General features: G+C 32.5%; 4 protein-coding genes across 7 annotated transcripts; 2 read left to right on the plus strand and 2 right to left on the minus strand.

The window, feature by feature from the left end:
- Positions 1-2510: 2510 nt before the first annotated feature.
- LOC145089659 (uncharacterized) lies at positions 2511-4448 on the plus strand. The gene is made up of 5 exons (XM_079028068.1): positions 2511-3011; positions 3083-3538; positions 3635-3825; positions 3881-4059; positions 4180-4448. The coding sequence occupies exons 1-5, from the start codon at positions 2511-2513 to the stop codon at positions 4446-4448; spliced, it is 1596 nt and encodes a 531-aa protein (XP_078884194.1).
- Positions 4449-7742: 3294 nt separating this feature from the next.
- NRPB4 (RNA polymerase II, Rpb4, core protein) lies at positions 7743-9022 on the plus strand. The gene is made up of 6 exons (XM_079024930.1): positions 7743-7855; positions 8077-8144; positions 8225-8333; positions 8409-8486; positions 8573-8675; positions 8791-9022. Exons 2-6 carry the CDS (start codon positions 8096-8098, stop codon positions 8866-8868), a joined length of 417 nt encoding a protein of 138 aa, XP_078881056.1. The 5' UTR covers positions 7743-7855; positions 8077-8095; the 3' UTR covers positions 8869-9022.
- A 137-nt stretch (positions 9023-9159) lies between these two features.
- On the minus strand, positions 9160-11512 carry LOC145087032 (programmed cell death 2 C-terminal domain-containing protein). Its single transcript, XM_079024929.1, has 8 exons — positions 11342-11512; positions 10912-11004; positions 10747-10830; positions 10559-10650; positions 10177-10469; positions 9872-10100; positions 9585-9780; positions 9160-9408 (listed from the first exon to the last, which is right to left on the minus strand). Exons 2-8 carry the CDS (start codon positions 11002-11004, stop codon positions 9331-9333), a joined length of 1065 nt encoding a protein of 354 aa, XP_078881055.1. The 5' UTR covers positions 11342-11512; the 3' UTR covers positions 9160-9330.
- Positions 11513-12756: 1244 nt separating this feature from the next.
- On the minus strand, positions 12757-14429 carry LOC145087034 (rRNA-processing protein FCF1-like). Of its 4 annotated transcripts, none has more exons than XM_079024934.1 (7): positions 14188-14429; positions 13874-13968; positions 13731-13790; positions 13549-13654; positions 13292-13334; positions 13039-13094; positions 12757-12931 (listed from the first exon to the last, which is right to left on the minus strand). In XM_079024934.1, the coding sequence occupies exons 2-6, from the start codon at positions 13942-13944 to the stop codon at positions 13066-13068; spliced, it is 309 nt and encodes a 102-aa protein (XP_078881060.1). In that variant the 5' UTR covers positions 13945-13968; positions 14188-14429; the 3' UTR covers positions 12757-12931; positions 13039-13065. The 4 variants fall into 4 exon arrangements, with proteins under 4 accessions (XP_078881060.1, XP_078881059.1, XP_078881058.1 ...); XM_079024933.1 differs by having other exon boundaries at positions 13874-14004; XM_079024932.1 differs by having other exon boundaries at positions 13874-14012.
- Between the last annotated feature and the right edge of the window lie 3206 nt (positions 14430-17635).

A 17635-nucleotide genomic window follows, 5' to 3' on the forward strand; every position in this document is an offset into this window, starting at 1 on the left:
AATTTTCCCCATATTATTATTTTTTTACATGTACATATATATATATATATATACACACACACACACACTTAAATCCGAGAATGAGAGGAGAAAAGAAGAAGTTTGGGCCATTATTGAGTATTTTCGAAATTATAAGGCTTAGTATAGGGGTTTTTAGCCCATTGGGCCCTTCTTATGGGTTTACGGCCCAAAGGTGGTGAAGAACTGGGGTTTACGGCCCAACCTTGTTCAAGTGAGGTGTTCACGTCCCATAAGGCCAATGAGAATGAAGTGGGATATTTTAGGTCCAATAAGGCCCATAAAAGTGAAATGAGATATTTTAGGCCTAACATGGTCCAAAAAGTTATAGTTTCATGAAAGTGGATCCAATTAGAGTTCAAATAACCAAATTGTGAGTTTATTGGCCCATTAGGCCCAATAAATGATTTCTAGGGTTTTCAATCCATATGAGATGTATTGTATTAGGTATTGAACTTAGGGATAATGACTTGAGAGGGTAACATACTATTCCATTTTGTCACATTTGGTCACTAAACTTTTTTTCGTGCTTTAATAGCCATTTAACTTGTTCATTCGTGTAAAATTCCCCCCTATGACTGATTATAGCCAGTTTCAACGATTGCATGGGTTTGATGTAGCTTTTTTTTCCTAGGTGGCCAATGAGATGGCATGTAGGCCCCGATTTTGCCTCCCATCCTCATTAAAGTTAAGAGTGAAGTCTCGTTTGGTCCTTAAATTCGATTAGGGCACCAAGTCTCATTAACCCCCGATTTTTTCTCCTTCAATCTTCAATCGGTCTCTGTAATGGCTTCATCTCAATGTCCCATTGATCGAAACTTCATTGTAGTGGATTTCCACTATAATGGAACGTTTGCACCCAACCCATTAGTATACTTTGATCCCGACAAACAATCAGTAGGAGATGTTGACTTCAGTGCATTTGAGTACGAGGAGTTCATGGAATTCCTTCAAAAGCTCACCAGAACTAGAAGCAAAGACATTTACTTCTGCCTTCCACAAGAGTCTTTAAGTCAGGGAATTCATACACTAGTGAATGACGGTGATTACAAAGAATTTTTGGATTTGGCTTATGCAAATGAGAGGAGAATGAATGTGTATGTGGACCACTATAATGAACCAATCTTCGAATGGATTGATGAAGAGGAAAATGAAGATCAAGACTACAGCTGTGAAGAGGATGAAGACTCAGTATTCTCGGAGACTTATTCTGTTGACCATGAAGAAGATGATGTTGAATATCCATTCCCAGCCAACAAAACCAAGGGTGACAGGTTCTTAAACAAACTTTGTCTAGACACATTAGATGAAGATGTTGAATATGTTGAATCTCGATACCCTGTACATGATGATAGATAACCATGGAATCAGATGAAACCACTGTTAGGTATGCGATTTTCTAACCCTGATGAGCTTAAAAACATGTTGAGCAACTATGCAGTTGCTAATGGATATGATCTCTGGTTTGAAAAAAATGACTCCCAAAGGTTGTTGGTTAAGTGTTGCAAAAAAAACAAGTCACCTAATTGTCCATTTAGACTTTGGGCCTCTTGGATGAGTAAAGAGATGACTTTTCAGATAAAATCTTTAGTTAGTGAACATAATTGTAGCAGGGTGTTTAAGTTTGGGTCCATAGTAACTTATAAGTGATGGGTTTTAGGCATAAGAACAATCCTATGTGCTCATACAAACCCTAATGCTTGGATCTAGGTTTCTCTATTGTACATGCTTTGAATCCAAGACTAACAAACTTAGATCTAACATATTATAAACTGAATTAGGGTTTATAGAATTACCTTTGATTGTTATATAGCAATAACAATCAATTCCTCGCTTGAATTGGCTTCAAAAGCTTAGTGCCTCAAATGCTGCACCTCTAATGGAGTCACAAACACCACTAAGCAACTTGGATGAAGAGGGAAGAGAGGGGAGGCACCAAAAACGGATGGAAACCCTAATGGAAGTGTTGTCCACGTTTTTGGAGCCTAAGGGGTCCTTTATATACTTGTGTGGGCTGCTAGGGTTTCAGTCAAAACCCTAATGGACAGCTTAAACTCTAAGCAGCCCATGGAACCTTCTGGATAAGGCCATGGACGAAAATATGATGGGCTTCCATCATAATTTCGTTCACCCCTTATTCCTTTAGTATTCCTTAGCCCAATAACTCAATTATCCAATAATTACAGTCCAGTCCCCTAAATTTAATTAATCTCTTTTAGCCACAAAATTAATTATCAATTAATTCTTGACTAATATTAATTAAACAATATGATTTCTCCTTTAATATATTATTCTCATAATATATTAATAAATCATATTTAAACCTTTCTCTCCTTAATTCATCCAACATATTGCTATGGTGAAGACAACCAAAAAGGACCATGCTCATAATCGGGTCAAGTACATACCAAAATAGTTATGGACTTAGACACTAATCCAACAATAAGTGGTTAGGAAAACAGTTTATGAGTGAAATTATAGAGAATCCAAAAATGAGTGTTAGGAAGATGAAAGCTAAAGCTTCAACAACATTCAATATAAATGTGAGTGAGGGGCAATGCAGAAATGCAAAGAAATTTGCATTACAAGAAATTGAAGGAAGTCTAATTGAACATTATGGGAGATTATGGTCATATGGTCATGAAATTCTGAGGACAAACCCTGGGTCTACTGTGAGGATGGATGTAGACATCATGCCAGATTCCACAACTTTGTTTTCTAAGTACTATGTCTGCTTTAAAGCTATAAGTGATGGTTGGAAGGAAGGGTGGAGGCCTGTGATTGGCCTTGATGGTTGCTTTCTAAAGGGTATTGTTAGGGGAGAAGTTTTGGCAGCTGTAGGGAGGGATGCAAACAACCACATCTACCCTATAGCATGGGCTGTAGTTGGAGTTGAGAACAAGGCCACATGGAAGTGGTTCATAGATCTCCTCATGGATGATATTGATGGTGGTCTTGGTGCAGGCATTACCCTTCTTTCTGATGGACACAAGGTGAGCATTGGTTCATATTTATACATATGTTTTTATGCATGTTTCACTAATTTTGTTGTTGTTATTTGTAGGGGTTGCTAGAAGCAGTAAAAGAAAGGTGTCCAGAAGCTGAACACAAACAATGTGCCAGGCACATTGTGGCTAATTTTGCTAAAAGGTTTACCGGTCAACATTTCAGGAAGCTTTTTTGGAGGGCTGTTAGAGCTAGGACTGAACAGAAGTTCAAACATGTAATGGGAAAGATCAAATCTTTAGATACTCAAGCATATGAGTACCTTATAGACAGAGATCCTACTACCTGGTCTAAGGCATTTTTTAAAGAGGGCAGAGATTGTGATGCAGTTAAGAATGGGGTGAGTGAGAGTTTCAATTCTGCTATTAGGCATGCTAGAAGGAAACCAATCATCACTATGCTAGAGGAGATTAGGATATTTGTGATGGAGAGGATATACAGTCAAAGAGTAGAAGGAATTGAATGGGATTTGAATATCTGTCCAAGTATTAGGAAGCGTATACAAGCTTTGAAGGTTAAACAGAGGTAACATGTAGTTTTACAATTCATCTATCCAAGTATTAGTTTGTGTTATTAGTTATTAATTTGTAGTCATTATTGCCTTATACAGATTGTGGGGGTTACTCCTTGTGGTTATCAAAAGTATGAAGTTAGGTTCAATGATGCAGCATATGGAGTGGATCTAATTGCAAAGACTTGTGCATGCAGAATATGGCAACTTACAGGGATACCATGCTTACATGGAGTTGCTGCAATCTCTTCCCTGAATCAAGATGCAGAAACATGTGTCCCAATCATACAGTAAAGAGGCTTATCTAAAATGCTATAATTATAGCATTAACCCTCTCAATGGTAGTGATATGTGGGAAGAAGTTCCTTATCAAAAGCCTTTGCCTCCCAAAAGAAGAAGATTACCTGGTAGGCCATCAGTGAAAAGGAAGCGGGATGCAGTGGAAAGGGAGTTGAGTGGACCAGTTAGACATTCTGTGACAAGAAGGGGATCCCTAATAAAGTGTAGTATTTGCAAGGAACCAGGTCATAACAAGAAAAAGTGTCCATCTAAGCAGCAAACAAATACATAAGGTAAATGTCCCAATTATCTGAACATAATACATCATTTTGATATGTAATCTTGAGACTTCAATTTTTTTGCAGCACCAAGTTCATCCAGGGGTAGTGGAGCAGGACCAAGTCAACCACCAAGTTCATCATGGGGTAGTGGAGCAGGACCAAGTCAACCACCAGCAACAGCCCAACCACCTCCACCACCACCACCACCACCAGCTGCAAGGCCTGTCCCAAGAAGGGCCCCAATTGGTAGAACTGGACGGAGGAAATATCCTGAAAGGATTGTCAAAATGGCATTGAGGAGGAACATACATGGGGTTGGGAGCAGTGCAGAGAACCCTGCAGTCCTTAATTAAGTAGGTGTGTAGGTAGTGGGTGGGCACATCTTTTGTTATCAAGTTGTGATGTAAAGACAATACTATGTGTCATTTATGCTTTTCTTTTGGGTTTGTGGGCACATGGTGGCCCTTCTTTTGTGGTCCCTAGAAGGAATCTTTTGTCCTATCTTTTGTGTATGCAGACAACTACTCACCCTTTATTTAATTTAGAATATTGATGGAGTATTTGCAATGAATTCAACCACCGTATTCAATTAGTTTCTTATTATTTCTATGCATTGTTGTCTCAATGATTCCATTACAGTCAAAGAATGGAATCCTATATTGTTAGATAATATGACAGTTAATCAGTTTTGACTACCAAGGGTAGTTTCGTCAATTCCTATTTTCTAGTATGTTACAAGTTATTTAAACATCTTGATGTGTAATGTTATTAATTGAAATATGACAGTTAATTAGTTTTGACTACCAAGGGTAGTTTTGTCAATTCCTATTTTCTAGTCTGTTACAAGTTATTTAAACATCTTGATGTGTAATGTTATTAATTGAAGGAAGTCTAATTGAGCATTATGAAAGATTATGGTCATATTAGCTAAGATGTTGACTGGAATTAGCTAAGCTTTTGACTGGAGTTAGAAAGAAGTCTTTGATGTGTAATGCTATTAATTGTACATATATGCCTTCATTCCAGTCAAAATTACTACTTTGTGATTCCATTCTAGTCAAAATTACTACTTTATGATTCCATTCCAGTCAAAATTACTACTTTGTGATTCCATTCCAGTCAAAATTACTTCATTCCATTCCAACAAGAAGTTAAGATAATACATTCATTCCATTCAAACAACATCTTTCAATACATCATTCACATCATTTCATCATATACACGATGATCAAAAAAAGAAATCCTATGGTAAACTTATATATTTTTTCCTTCATTGCAATGGCATCAGAGTACTTTTCCTTCTTCATTTGTTCCATGTCTTCCTTCACCTTCTCTACTTCGGTCTTTAATGCTACTAATTCAACTTTCATTCCCTCCACCACTTCCATTAGAGACATTTCTACAGGTTCTACATCCAACCATTTCCAATATTTGCATTTACCCTTCAACACAAATAACTCATAATAAGATTTCAAATTAGGAAAAAAGAATCAGAAAAGGGAGCAGATTCAAGTGAAATAGTTTACCTCATTGCACACCATGAAATGCCTCCCTGGATTCTTTGGTGTTTTTGATGTTAGAATACGTGCAGGGAACCCACAATCACAAGTTTTTGTATCGTGCGCAGTTGATTTCTTGTTTGATCGATTGAGGGATGATGAGAAGCTGTAGGAGGAAGCCATCGGGGGTATTAGGGCACAATCAAGGAACCACATACACCCCTCTTTTAATAACATTAGCCCTACATGCCACGTAGGATCATACTGACACGTAGGATCGACCAGTCCATTGAAACCGGCAAAAAGCAGTCGTAGGGGTGAAATTTACACGAATGAACAAGTTAAATGGCTATTAGAGCACGAAAAAAAGTTTAGTGACCAAATGTGACAAAATGGAATAGTATGTTACCCTCTCAAGTCATTATCCCTTGAACTTAAATCAAGAGTTTGGATTCAAATGGGTGGTTTTGATTAAGCATAGAGTATGATTTTCACTTAGAGTACATGCCTTACAATAGATGATGTTTACATGAGTATAGAGTTTCCTATCTAAAAATTCTAGTTGTGACAAGTTTGAAGTTGTTGAAATTGTGATTGTTGGAATTGGTTTCGTGCTTGGAAAAGCTTTGGTTGTTGGAAGTAGTTTTGTTGGTATGGCTGTTGGAAAAGAGGTGATTGTGGAATTGATGAGTTTGTTCGGAGAAGAATATTCATGAAACCTCCCGATAATGATTCAAAATTCAGATATTGGCAAGGTGTTGTGTATAATGCGAATGTGCCGGCAGGTAAAGTGGGTGTATGGGGTGTTTGAATTTTGATCTATTTTTGGGATTGTAATATAGAGAGAAAGAAGTGAAAGTATTATGTGTTGTAATGTGAAAGTTTTATTGGTATCTATAGATTTAATTTATAAGTTTAAAAAAAAATTGTTTAAAACAATCAAATTTGAAACGGTCATATGACTATTTATCTTTCTCTCTCATTTGTATCGCATTGTCCAACCCACGATTGTTCACACGTACACTGCATGGGGGTAGTATTCTAAAGAAAGTCATGCGTGACTTTTGTGCCAACTGATCCTACACGTAGTAAAATACCGCCATTCCTTATAGCCCTATCGATGTCATATTTTATTAACAAATGTGTTCATTGGGGTAAATATCATCCTCTCTAATAAATGAATGTTTTTTTTATCACTTGTCACTTTCTCATTCAATTTGTTAAATGTCATTTTGTAGTTATTTTGAAATAATTTTTTTCTACATGTCATTTTATAATATTATAATATAATGATTGCAATAAATATAATAATAAATGAATATCAATTTCATTAATGAACTTCCCTTTCAGTTTCAAAATTCTCAAAATTAAAACTTATTAGTTTATTTTATTTATTTAAATTATTTGTTTAAATTTAAAAGATAAAAGATATTTCTATTATAACAATTCATATTTTTTTTTTCTTATATTGTTATAAATTCGAAGTTATTAAATAATTTGATCTTTATATTTAGTTTTTGCTTTAAGTTAACTCATGCAATACATGGGTCTCACAATTAATCATCTCTAATAAATGCAGATTTTTTTTGCCACTTGTCACATTTTCATTCAATTTAATAAATATCATTTTGTGGTTATTTTGAATTAATTTTTTTTCTATATGTCATTTTATTAGTTTTTATATTTTATTAAATTGCAAATAATATTTTAATATGATAATTGCAATAAATGTAGTAATAAATAGATATTAATTTCATTAATGAATTACTTTAATTTTAAAATTCTCAAAATTAAAGTTTATTAGTTTTTTTTATTTATTCTTAAATTTAAAATATAGAAAACATTTCTATTATAATAATTTTTTTTTATAAAAATCAAAGTTCTCAAATAATTTGATTTTTATATTAATTTTTTTTAATTAACTCATATAATATATAACTCTTACAGTAAATTTATAATATTTCTAACCCTGTTTAATTTAAACATGAGCCCAAATCGTTGTCACCCATATTATCTAAGGACTAGAAATACAAAGCTAGTAGTTCAGGAAAAGAAAGGATTAAAACTATTATTTACTGGGAATAAAAATACAAAGTTAATATAGTTCAGGGATTAAAACTGCATAATGGTATACTCAAAAAGCTTTTATGCAAATTTCAGGCGTTGTTTTATAACATATCTCAGGGTTTTTCTTTGGCCTTCATTCTTCGTTTTCGTTGCGATCTCTCTAGGTTAGATTATCGGATCGATCATTGACACAGGTACTTCAATCGTCTATTTACCCCTCTTTCGATTTGTATGCATGACGAAATACATAACTCGATTATAGTGGGTGAAATTTCGTTGATTTATGACCTAAAATTTTGCAAAAAAGAGCGAACCCTCTTACAAGCCCTATCCGGACATCGTCAATGTGTATGAGCAAGATTGTGATTTTAGGAACTGAAGTGCAGATTATAATCGCTGTTTATCTTATCTTCAGGCTTAAGCTATCTCTCAGTATGTCTGGAGAAGAAGAAGAAAATGCTGCAGAGCTGAAAATAGGCGATGGTAAACCCAAATATTTATATCTGTTTCTTTCTTGCCATCGTATTATGAACACAAATTGATAACCAAATATGGATTTTCAGAGTTTTTGAAGGCCAAGTGTCTAATGAACTGTGAAGTCTCCTTGATTCTTGAACACAAATATGAACAGCTTCAACAGATGTCTGAAGATCCATTGAATCAAGTTTCTCAGTGAGTATAAATTGCTCTCTTTCACCTCGTTTTGCTTTGTGGAGTTAATCTTTTACTGTTGATGATCATGATCAGAGTGTTTGAGAAGTCACTGCAATATGTGAAGCGATTCAGTCGTTACAAGAATCCAGATGCTGTTAGACAAGTTCGAGAGTATCCTTAATAACCTGCAATCGAAAACCATGTTCATAATAATTAATATTGTCATATTCTTTTGATATTTCTTAACCAATATTCAGATTGCTAAGTAGACAACAGTTAGCAGAATTTGAGCTTTGTGTTCTTGGAAATCTTTGCCCTGAAACTGTGGAGGAAGCCATTGCTATGGTCCCATCTATCAAGGTACTTACTTGCCTTTTTATGCTAAATGACCATTTACTCCCTCCTTCTAAGTAGCCTTCTGTATAAAAATAAAAATTGCATAGTCTTGAAACGTTAAATTGTTTTTTTTCTTCAGTCGAGGGGACGTGGACATGATGATGAGGCTATTGAGAAGATGCTGAATGATATGTCTTTAATTAAAAAGTTTGAGTAGTTTATGACTATATATGTATTTTTCTGCTTCTGATGATGATGATGGTGATCATGATGATGATGGATGTTGTGTTTCTAGTAAACCTTGTATTGGGTGTAATGTTGACCTAAATATTGGCCAGTAATTGTAATGCAATATTAGGTTGTTTGGTTTACATTGTACCTTTTTTAGTAATGCTGGGTGTAATGTTTATATTTAGTATCCTACTTTGATGGATTTTTTTTATCAAAGGTTTGATGTTCATTTTTAGCATCCTATTTTTATACCCAATATAATTCATAAGTGAGAATGTGGTAAGTCTTAAGTTTAAGTATTATGAGGTCAATGGTAAAATATAAGCACAATACATGGTAGAGAAATGTTAACAATATAAATTTTCAACTATCTATACAAAAGGAGACAATTTTTCATATAAATTTATCAAACGAAACGATTTGGTATGGTCAACATAAATGTTGACTTCTACTCTGTTTGTATGACCACGACCTCTTCAGCCACAATCCACCCATTACACTCCTGCTTCAAAGAAGGTGCACATCCCTTCACCAAAAATAACACAATGTAAGAAATAGCAACCATTTGCTTATATTATGGCATCTTACTTTCTTTCATTTTTAGGGTTAATGTCATAAATGCTATTTCTTGCTTTTAACCTTTTTTCAATCTCCCTTTTCTATACAAATTTGGTAAAGAAACTTTGTATGAAGTGAACTTACCTTAGAACAAGTATACACAATTACACTTGTCCAATCCCAATTTTCCAATGACTGATTCTTTGATGCTTCCTGTAGAAAATATAACAATGGAGGCATAAGCTGCATTTCATAGTGCCTTAATTCACCACACAACAAACATCTTCCAGGATCCCCTGCTTCTGAACTTGCCAAAAGTGGCTTCCCACCATATGAGTATCTACACACACACACAAACTCAACAATTATAATAATTAAAAAAAACAAAAAAAAAACACCTTTTTCATCATCTTTCATAACAATTTAATTACCTGAAACAATGCTCTGGATACACATCCAATCGTTTCTTGAATTTAAGATAAGTTTTGTCAGCATGTAGGGTTCTATCATACTCATAACTTTCCCCTATCCATGATTCTTTCTCATCATTATCATCATCTTTCTTCTCTTCTATTTTATGTTTAGATTCACTCTTATTGAGAGCAGCAGCATCCTCTAAATAATTTTCCTCCTTAGGATATATATAAAAGCATGGTAACACTGCAACCGATAAAACCATTCTTTTATTCACCCAAAATATAAAATTATTAACATTTTTCTTGGAAAATAGTCATACCTGGTGTCTTGTCATCAGTGGATCTACTTAGGCTTATAGGTGAGGGGTTTTCAATTGAATCTGATAAAGTATTCTGCTTTTTCGTTTTGGAAGCTGAAGCTAATGTTGTGGCTTCATTAAGGGCCTTACATATGGCATCAAGATCTATTTCATCATCATCATCTTCTTCTTCATCATTGAATGCCCATGGATCATCTTGCAACTTAGTGGTTGATGGTGATGCAACAGAATCATGGGATGAAGGGTTTGAATCTTTATCAGTGGAAGATCTCTGAACACGAAGAGCACGCCATCTGTATATGAAAAAACATTTTTGAATAAGTAATTATGATTTGTGATTATTTACTTAACAAAACAGTATAACTGTATAAGTATAAACTACCTCTTGGTTTCACAAGCTGTTGCAATGCAAGAAAATATGTAAATAACACGCTCTTCTGTTGTCATTGTTGTACTGGAAATAGGAGCATAAATCTGGGAATTAAGCAAATAATGCACAGTTATAAACCACTTCAATTTCATTCAAAGATCTAAGATCATAAAAATCAATGACTTGAAATTAACATTAACCTGAGCCACAAGACATAGTTTCTCTCCACATGAATCACACTTAAGAAGATCAGGTTTTATAATCGAATGGAGAAAAGGCCAATCCTACAAAAGCAGTAGACTTGTTATATAACAGCATAAATTGTCGTATCGCATGAATCCCACTAATGTATTCGATTTACTTACAGGAACTCCACCAATTTTGGTTGTATAATGATCAGCTGCTTCAGAATTATCATCAGCCCAAAGTCCTGGCATGCCTAGCATGACTTCCCCCATCTTGAACAAAGTAAATGCGACGTGATACAATTAGAACAAGAAGCATAATCACTCAATATGTAATTTCGATTGTAATTCTGTAGACAAACTTAAATCGACAGTGAGAACTAGTACAAATATAGAAACTTGAGAAGATTTGTGAATCAACAAGCACCAAAATATGTGTAATGGTAAAGAACGAGCAAAATTTACAGTGGTCCATGCACAAAACCCTAAACGAAAACCGCCTATGAAATTAAGAGAGATGTGATGTTCTAATGTCAACAGAAGAGTAATTAACTTAATGTAAACTAATTGGAGGTCCATGAAGATATAAGAATGTAATATAGTAATATACCGTTTTGGGTGATTGAGAAGATGCCAAAACAGCTGAGAGCTTTACGGGTATATCTTCGAACTATGCTTCTCCTGAAAGAAATTTGAACGGATAAAAGCAAGATCAGAAGGCGGTGGCGGCGGCCGCGAGCTCGACGGGTTGGGTTGGGTTGTACGAGAAGGCTGAAGAGTATGCGCTCATTTACTCTTTTCTTTCCGGGGAATCATTGAATTACATAACCCCCTAGACTATTGAAAATTTCACCTTTAGTCCCTCGGCTAAATAATTGTGTTTCCTGATATTTTAGTGAAGAAAAAAATTTGCAAATATAACTAAATTCTTTAATTACTTTGTGGCAAATAGTAAAAAAGAAAATCCAAATTACAAATATAACCATGAAAATCAGAGATGGATTAAGCTCATCTGCGATTTTAGCATTCCATCTACGAACGTACAAGTCGCTAAAGCACAGTCGTGAATATCATCTTGTACGTTCGCAGATGGTTTTTTTATTATTTATTTATTTATTTTATTTTTTCCGTATAAATACCCACATCTCTCAAATCGCAGATGAACTAAGTTCATCTACGATTTCCTCTCATCCCACCTGCGATTTTACGTTTTTTTATTTTTTATTTTTATTTTTGACTACAAAATTGATAGAGTTTAACTATGAAACTTATTATATATAAAGTTTTGCAAAAAATTATCAATTTAGATCTTATTTCTTTGGAAAATTTGTTTAAAACATCTCTAATAAAATGAACTTTCTAACAAAAACTTTGAAAAATATTTGAAAAATGAAATTTGTCTATAGTGTCTTCAAAGAGAGTTCTAAAAAAAATTTTGAAAAATAAAAGAAGAAAAAAAAAATATTTTTATACCCTTGAAAAAGGGGAAATCACATACATGTGTTCATCTGCAAACATACAAGTTGTTAAAGAATAGATGTGCTTTAGCGACTTGTATATTCACAAACGGACAAGTAAAATCGCAAATGGACTCGATTTTGATGGCTATTTTTATAATTTAGGTTATTTTTGGCTATTTTCCACAAAATAATCAAGGAATTAAGCTATTTTTGTAATTTTCTCAAAAAAAAGGAAAAAAAGGAGGAGAATGGAAAGGTATGTTTCTATTTTCTTGTTTCCTAGTTTAAAAGAACGAAAATGAAAATAAATTTGGTATGTATTCTTGAGTTGAATGGAAATGAAAAAAAAAAAAAAAGTTATAAAAGTACAATTATACCCTTTAGTAAATTTTTTACCACACGTTTTCAATTTAGTCAAAAAAACTAGAAAAACAATTTCAGTAAATTATAAACAACTAACTTTTACATTTGTTGGCAAATTTTCAAACTGCAGCTCCTTCATGGTTAGTATTTTCAGACATCAAACACAATGAAACACACAGCCAATCGAGTCCTTGGAAACAAATAAACAAAAACAACTAGTTGCTTTTAAAGTTTACAAAATCCATCTCCAAATTCATCTCATATATTACAAGTATCATAACACAAAGCCTATAAATTAAAAACCGAAAAAAACAACATATTATCAAAAACAGACTCTAATGCAAAGCATGAACACCTAAAATGTCACATTCTTGGAGCTGTAACAAAAAAAAAAGATTAGAGATTTATAAAGAATAATGGTATGAAAATATGTGTTTGTGTTGTGTGATATACATAATTGGCACACCAGGTATCTAATTATTACCAAAATATCCTACGCTTTAAATCTCTATCACATGTCGCTACCAAATAGCACTTGTGCTGTTTCAAAAAAAAAATATGAGATTTAATACAACAAGTTCAGCCATCACACAATCGGTAATACATGGAGTGCCTTTTAGGGAGAAAAAAAAAACATTAATTAGAATGCATTAATATAATGCCCTTTTAATCAATCTAAAAAAGTACTACTCCATTTGTCCTAAAATAAATGCAAAGTTTATTACATCAAAACTTACATTTTGCATATAAGCAATCCATCATCCCCTTCTCCAAGTCCAACTACATCAAAAGTTTGTAACATATTTAGTCACTAAAACAAGTAATCACAAAAATCAAAAGTTTAAGATAGAGCTCTAGTCCTTTCTGAATTAGAGTGCCATATACCAAAAAAAGTACTGAAATTTGCATAAAAATTATCTCTGAATTAGAGTGCCATATACCAAAAAAATTAGAGTGCCATATACCAAAAAACAACAAATTAAGTAAAACTCACTTTATTTTGGATTGAGAAATTAATAAAGTTGGTATCAACCAAAACTCGATAAGGTGGCCCAAGCGCTTTATTGTATGTAAAGAACAAAGCAGAAGAAACATAGGGTCTGCAAATCGCAAATCACAAATCAGATGCTTCAAATCATGATATACAGACACCAATACGATGAATTACAAGCTTACACATTTCTAGGGAGCTTTGTTAAATCCTTTTTATTAGGATTCAAGACGTCTTCTTTATGTCTGAAGAGAGAAACGGGCAAATCCGATGATTAACAGTCAAGAAGATAGAAACGTTAATGAGCAAAACCTAAGAGAATAATTACTGTTTAATCGCTTTATGAGAGACAATTTTCTTCATTACAGCGAATTTGGGACCCTTCTTTGCTCTCCCCATCTCTCTCTCTGTATCTCTCTAAACCTGATTGATTTGAGGAATGTTACTGAATTACAAACCCTACAACACTTGTATATGATAGATTTGTTAGTTAACAAACACCAAAATTTACAGTTGCCCATGCACAAAAACCCTAAAACGAAAACTGCCTATGAAATTAAGAGAGGTGGTGTTCAACTATCAACGGGAGAGTAATTAACTGAACGTAGCCTAATTGGAGGTCCGTGAAGATATTGTATATACCGTTTTGGGTGATTTAGAAGATGTCAAAAGAGCTGGAAGTTTTAAGTATATATCTTCGAACTATGCTTCTCCTAATAGAAATTTGAACGGATAAAAGCAAGATCAGGGAGGTTGTGGCGATGGCGGCGGCCGCGAGCGGTTGTACGAGGAGACTGAAGAGTATGCGCCATTTTTGCTCTTCTCTTTCCGGGGAGATTGAATTACATTATCCCCCTAGACTATTGTACATTTTACCTGTAGTCCTCGGCTAGATGAATAATTACTATACAGTTGTCTATTTTATTATTTTTATTTTAAATAATAAAATCCCTACATATTGGCCTTTTAATCGATTTAGTCCCTATATATATTTTTTATTCAATTAAGTCCCAAAAACCGGTAATCGTATTCAATTTAACCCCTTGACCCGGTCAACAGGTCATCCAACTTTCGAAAATTACATTTTTGGCCCAAATTTCAAAATTTATTACAAATTTGGTCCAAAATTTACACTTTTGGTCCAAATTTTAATTTTTTTTTTTACAGATTTGGTCCAAAATGTACCATTTTGGCCCAAATTTTAGAATTTTGTTGTGGATTCATCCTAATTTTAGTTATTTTTACAATTTTTTTTCTTCAAAAAAAATTCTAATGTTTTTTCTTTACAAAATCATATTTATACAAAAGAAAATGTATACAAACATTTGTTTTATACAAAAAAAAAATTTGGGTCCAAAAGATTGTATTCATCGATTTGATTTTTCATAAGTCCAGTAGGTTGTACTTTGAAGATCAAGAAAGCTAGTTTGATTTTTGAATTTGAATCGCATATCATTTTATCTCTTCTAATCAATTGATTTCTTATTCTGAATCTATTTCTCATTTGATTTTTACAATCTTATTTATTTGATTGATCTCCGGATCGTTGTTATGAAACTGATTTTTATAAAACATCTGTTTGACTTTATTTATTGTCATGATTAAGTCTTCTTCTATGAACGATTGGAAGTGCGATTCGTAGAAATTGGATGTTTGTTGTCATGTAGATCGATCTTTGACGATTTAATTGAATATTGGACGTGGATAAATGAAGATTATTGATGGGGATTTCATTGGTAAATATTGCATGAATAATGTTTGATCTTTGATGGGTTAGAATAGTATCTTTTGAAAATGTCAAATAAATTATGAAATGCTTCATTACAAGAACGACATTATGAATACATTTTAAAACATTGACCCAACATTTTATTTTTACCTACTCGGTTTTTGTAACTACTCATTATTTTACTCATATATTATGTGTTATGCTCCTCTCATAAGTGACAAAAAGACTTCATATATTGTTACGACTTGGCGTAAAGATGCTTTCCAACTTTTTGATTCAAATAAAGTCAAAACATTTACATGTTGTACTCATCTTTATCTTCTACTATTTTTGGATTTCAAAAAATAATTAAGGTTTATTTGATAGTATAAAATATAATATTAAGGTAATAAAACAAGTGTTTGTATACATTTTTTTTTGTATAAATATGATTTTATAAAGAAAAAACATTCGAATTTTTTTGTGAAGAAAAAAAGTTGTAAAAATAACTAAAATTAGGATGAATTCATAACAAAAATCTAAAATTTGGGCTAAAAAGATATATTTTGGACCAAATTTGTAAAAAAAATTAAAATTCAGGCCAAAAGTGTAAATTTTGGACCAATTTTGTAATAAATTTTAAAATCTGGGCCAAAAATGTAATTTTCAAAAGTTGGATGACCTGTTGACCGGGTCAATGGGTTAAATTGAATACGATTAACGGTTTTTGGGACTTAATTGAATAAAAAAAATATATAGGGACTAAATCAATTATGAGGCCAATATGTAGGGACTTTATTGCAGTTTTCCCTTTAAATAAAAAACAAATTACACTAATCTGATTTATTATTTTTCAAAATTTAAGCAAATTCAAAATATTTATCTAAATAGCCATAATTTTTACATATAGTCATCTGCAAAAATCCATATTATATGTAGATCTAACGCATGAAAATCGTTTTGGTAATTAAGTGGGATAAACTGAAAACTTGTTCATATTTATAGGAGATTTTCTCAAGCAGAAAAAAATAAGGTTCCCTCATATTTCTATTTGCAAAAATGACTTCCTCACATGTCATTTAAAAAATGTTATGTCAAATGTTGTATTTTTTCATATGCCACATGCATAAATCATGGTTTTCCTCGTTTGCCAAAAATAGGTTTCCTCACATATTATCTACGAAATAAGAAAAACGTATATTTTTTAATAATTCATACTGCTAAAATCTAATATTTATTCAATGAATTTAATGATTGTTTTATAAGATCTAATTTTCATAGAAAATAAACCATTACAATTTTTTCCTGTTTGGTATTAGTTTTCTAAGAATAAATATGATTCAAAATCTTACCGATAGGTATTTTATTGTTATTTGTATCGACGGTCATGACAGTCATAGATGAAAAATGTATTTAGTTATTTACATTATGACTTTTGTTAAAAATTATAGTGTAGAAACTTCATCAAATATAGATTCCCTTGATTTATTAAATTTGGTCAAACTAAAGACATGTTTGGAAGACAAATATAATATATGTTTGTCTTTTCAACATCCTACAATGTCCCTTGATTTATTAAATTTGATCAAACTTAAGACATGTTTGGAAGACAAATATAATATATGTCTATCTTTTCAACATCCTACAATGTAATTTATTGTATATCGTTGAAAGTGATATAAAACACTTGGAAAATGTTATTTCAAGCTTAAAATGTTGTATATCGTTGGATAATGGTCCAATGGAAGAAACTTCAATTGTTCAATACAATGAAAAAAAATCTATCAAAAAGACTCCAATAACAAAAGTGGAAAAAAACTTTGTTGAGAACCGATCTAGCGAAAGAGATAATGACAATCAAACTTGTATTTTATATATCTAAAACCCTATTCTCCTGGATATGCTATAATCATAATATCATTATAACAATCTGATACAACCACAAAAATGTTGGATACGTTTTATATGAAACATAATTTTTAGATATTAAGATTCATTATGTCAATCCATAAACTTATAATTATGTTTGTGATGATGTCGTTGTTGCATTTGCCAATATTGTTCTTAGAAATGACAATAACATTGGGAAAAATAATGATACAACTCTCGTTAAAAATAAGTACATTGTTATTATTAAAGATGATGATAAGGATTAGCAAAAAGTAGTAAGAATCTTACCTATTCCAATATTAAAAATGTTAAGTGATTTCTTGGAGAAAAAATTAAAGGTTTTTCCTGAAAAGTCATCTAAAAATTATCAATAAACATGCTACAAAAGATAAATCCAAAAAAAGTTATTTTAGAAATAAATAAATAAATATTGATGTTCAATCGAAAATCTCAATATATCCACAAAGGCACAAATTATAAAAGTCACGTACC

Source organism: Lactuca serriola, chromosome 2 (assembly GCF_051521515.1).
Source record: "Lactuca serriola cultivar US96UC23 chromosome 2, Lser_US96UC23_V15, whole genome shotgun sequence".
NCBI classification, from domain to species: Eukaryota; Viridiplantae; Streptophyta; class Magnoliopsida; order Asterales; family Asteraceae; genus Lactuca; species Lactuca serriola.

What these genes read in the sequence shown, in the direction of transcription:
- LOC145089659 (XM_079028068.1), top strand. Translation starts at nt 2,511, where the DNA reads ATGAGTGTTAGGAAGATGAAAGCTAAAGCTTCAACAACATTCAATATA. An exon ending in ACATGTGTCCCAATCATACA is followed by an intron (nt 3,826 to 3,880) that starts GTAAAGAGGCTT and finishes TCTCAATGGTAG; the next exon opens with TGATATGTGGGAAGAAGTTC. An exon ending in TAGTATTTGCAAGGAACCAG is followed by an intron (nt 4,060 to 4,179) that starts GTCATAACAAGA and finishes ATTTTTTTGCAG; the next exon opens with CACCAAGTTCATCCAGGGGT.
- NRPB4 (XM_079024930.1), top strand. Translation starts at nt 8,096, where the DNA reads ATGTCTGGAGAAGAAGAAGAAAATGCTGCAGAGCTGAAAATAGGCGAT. An exon ending in AGAGCTGAAAATAGGCGATG is followed by an intron (nt 8,145 to 8,224) that starts GTAAACCCAAAT and finishes ATGGATTTTCAG; the next exon opens with AGTTTTTGAAGGCCAAGTGT. An exon ending in GCTGTTAGACAAGTTCGAGA is followed by an intron (nt 8,487 to 8,572) that starts GTATCCTTAATA and finishes ACCAATATTCAG; the next exon opens with ATTGCTAAGTAGACAACAGT.
- LOC145087032 (XM_079024929.1), bottom strand. Translation starts at nt 11,004, where the DNA reads ATGGGGGAAGTCATGCTAGGCATGCCAGGACTTTGGGCTGATGATAAT. An exon ending in AACTATGTCTTGTGGCTCAG is followed by an intron (nt 10,651 to 10,746) that starts GTTAATGTTAAT and finishes CTTAATTCCCAG; the next exon opens with ATTTATGCTCCTATTTCCAG. An exon ending in TTGTGTATACTTGTTCTAAG is followed by an intron (nt 9,409 to 9,584) that starts GTAAGTTCACTT and finishes TTTTTGGTGAAG; the next exon opens with GGATGTGCACCTTCTTTGAA.
- LOC145087034 (XM_079024934.1), bottom strand. Translation starts at nt 13,944, where the DNA reads ATGGGGAGAGCAAAGAAGGGTCCCAAATTCGCTGTAATGAAGAAAATT. An exon ending in TCTCATAAAGCGATTAAACA is followed by an intron (nt 13,791 to 13,873) that starts GTAATTATTCTC and finishes TTCTCTCTTCAG; the next exon opens with ACATAAAGAAGACGTCTTGA. An exon ending in ATTTCTCAATCCAAAATAAA is followed by an intron (nt 13,335 to 13,548) that starts GTGAGTTTTACT and finishes CTTTTGATGTAG; the next exon opens with TTGGACTTGGAGAAGGGGAT.